The 777-nt window shown below is 36.4% G+C and overlaps 1 protein-coding gene across 1 annotated transcript in view; it reads right to left on the minus strand.

Annotated features, from left to right (window-relative positions):
* LOC119586629 overlaps positions 1-319 on the minus strand; it is an 11,858-nt gene extending 11,539 nt beyond the window's left edge. Inside the window, 1 exon segment of the mRNA XM_037935374.1 lies at positions 292-319. Coding sequence (XP_037791302.1) covers positions 292-319 — 28 coding nt within the window.
* Positions 320-777: the final 458 nt, after the last annotated feature.

Raw genomic sequence — 777 nt, forward strand, 5'->3', positions numbered from 1 at the left:
TTTCCTAGCGGATGTCTCGTGTATGAACTGATGCACAGAGGTAACTTGAACTCATCATACGTTTCTGGTTAGGGAAAAGTTTTTCTATTTACCATATATACATTTATGTATATAAATTCTTAGTTGAACGCATTTTTTGTATCTGTAAAGACTATAAAGACATAATTACTCGGGACCTTTCTTTAGATGAAGCGTCGCTGGGAGAGTGAAAACAGGCGACTACCCACCTACTGTGTGATCAGCGAAAATGTATCTTTTTTACTTTGATATATTTGGTTAGAAACAATCTACTGGGCAAATGGTGATAGCTATGAGTCATGGTGAGAAAGTTAACAACAAATTACAGACATTGACTATTGCCTCACTGTCTCACATTTAGGCGGAAAACATCCTCCCTTCGCAGATAAGAAACCGATTGGACAAAACACAAATTTCGTGTCCCTTTCTAAATGCTCAAGAAAGGGGGTTTGACCTTTATAATCAACTATGGTTCTCTATGCGGTAGCATCAAAGTTTGGAAGCATAAAAAAATGAATGTTTTCAAGGATTGAACACTTAGAATGTTGAACAATATAAAATAGAATTGCATTCCAGTGAGAAGCCATTTTAAATACAACCCATTTATTTATTAGCAAATTAATCTCATGCTTGCAATAGATGAACATTGTAGAAGTTCATTTACTCCATATAATTATGCAGATGGCTGAAGTATAAGTAAACCTCAGGCAGAGGGAGGGTACATCCTCAAAGGAACACCCGCTGATGAAATGATCGGTG

Source organism: Penaeus monodon, chromosome 21, assembly GCF_015228065.2.
Source record: "Penaeus monodon isolate SGIC_2016 chromosome 21, NSTDA_Pmon_1, whole genome shotgun sequence".
Lineage (NCBI taxonomy): Eukaryota > Metazoa > Arthropoda > Malacostraca > Decapoda > Penaeidae > Penaeus > Penaeus monodon.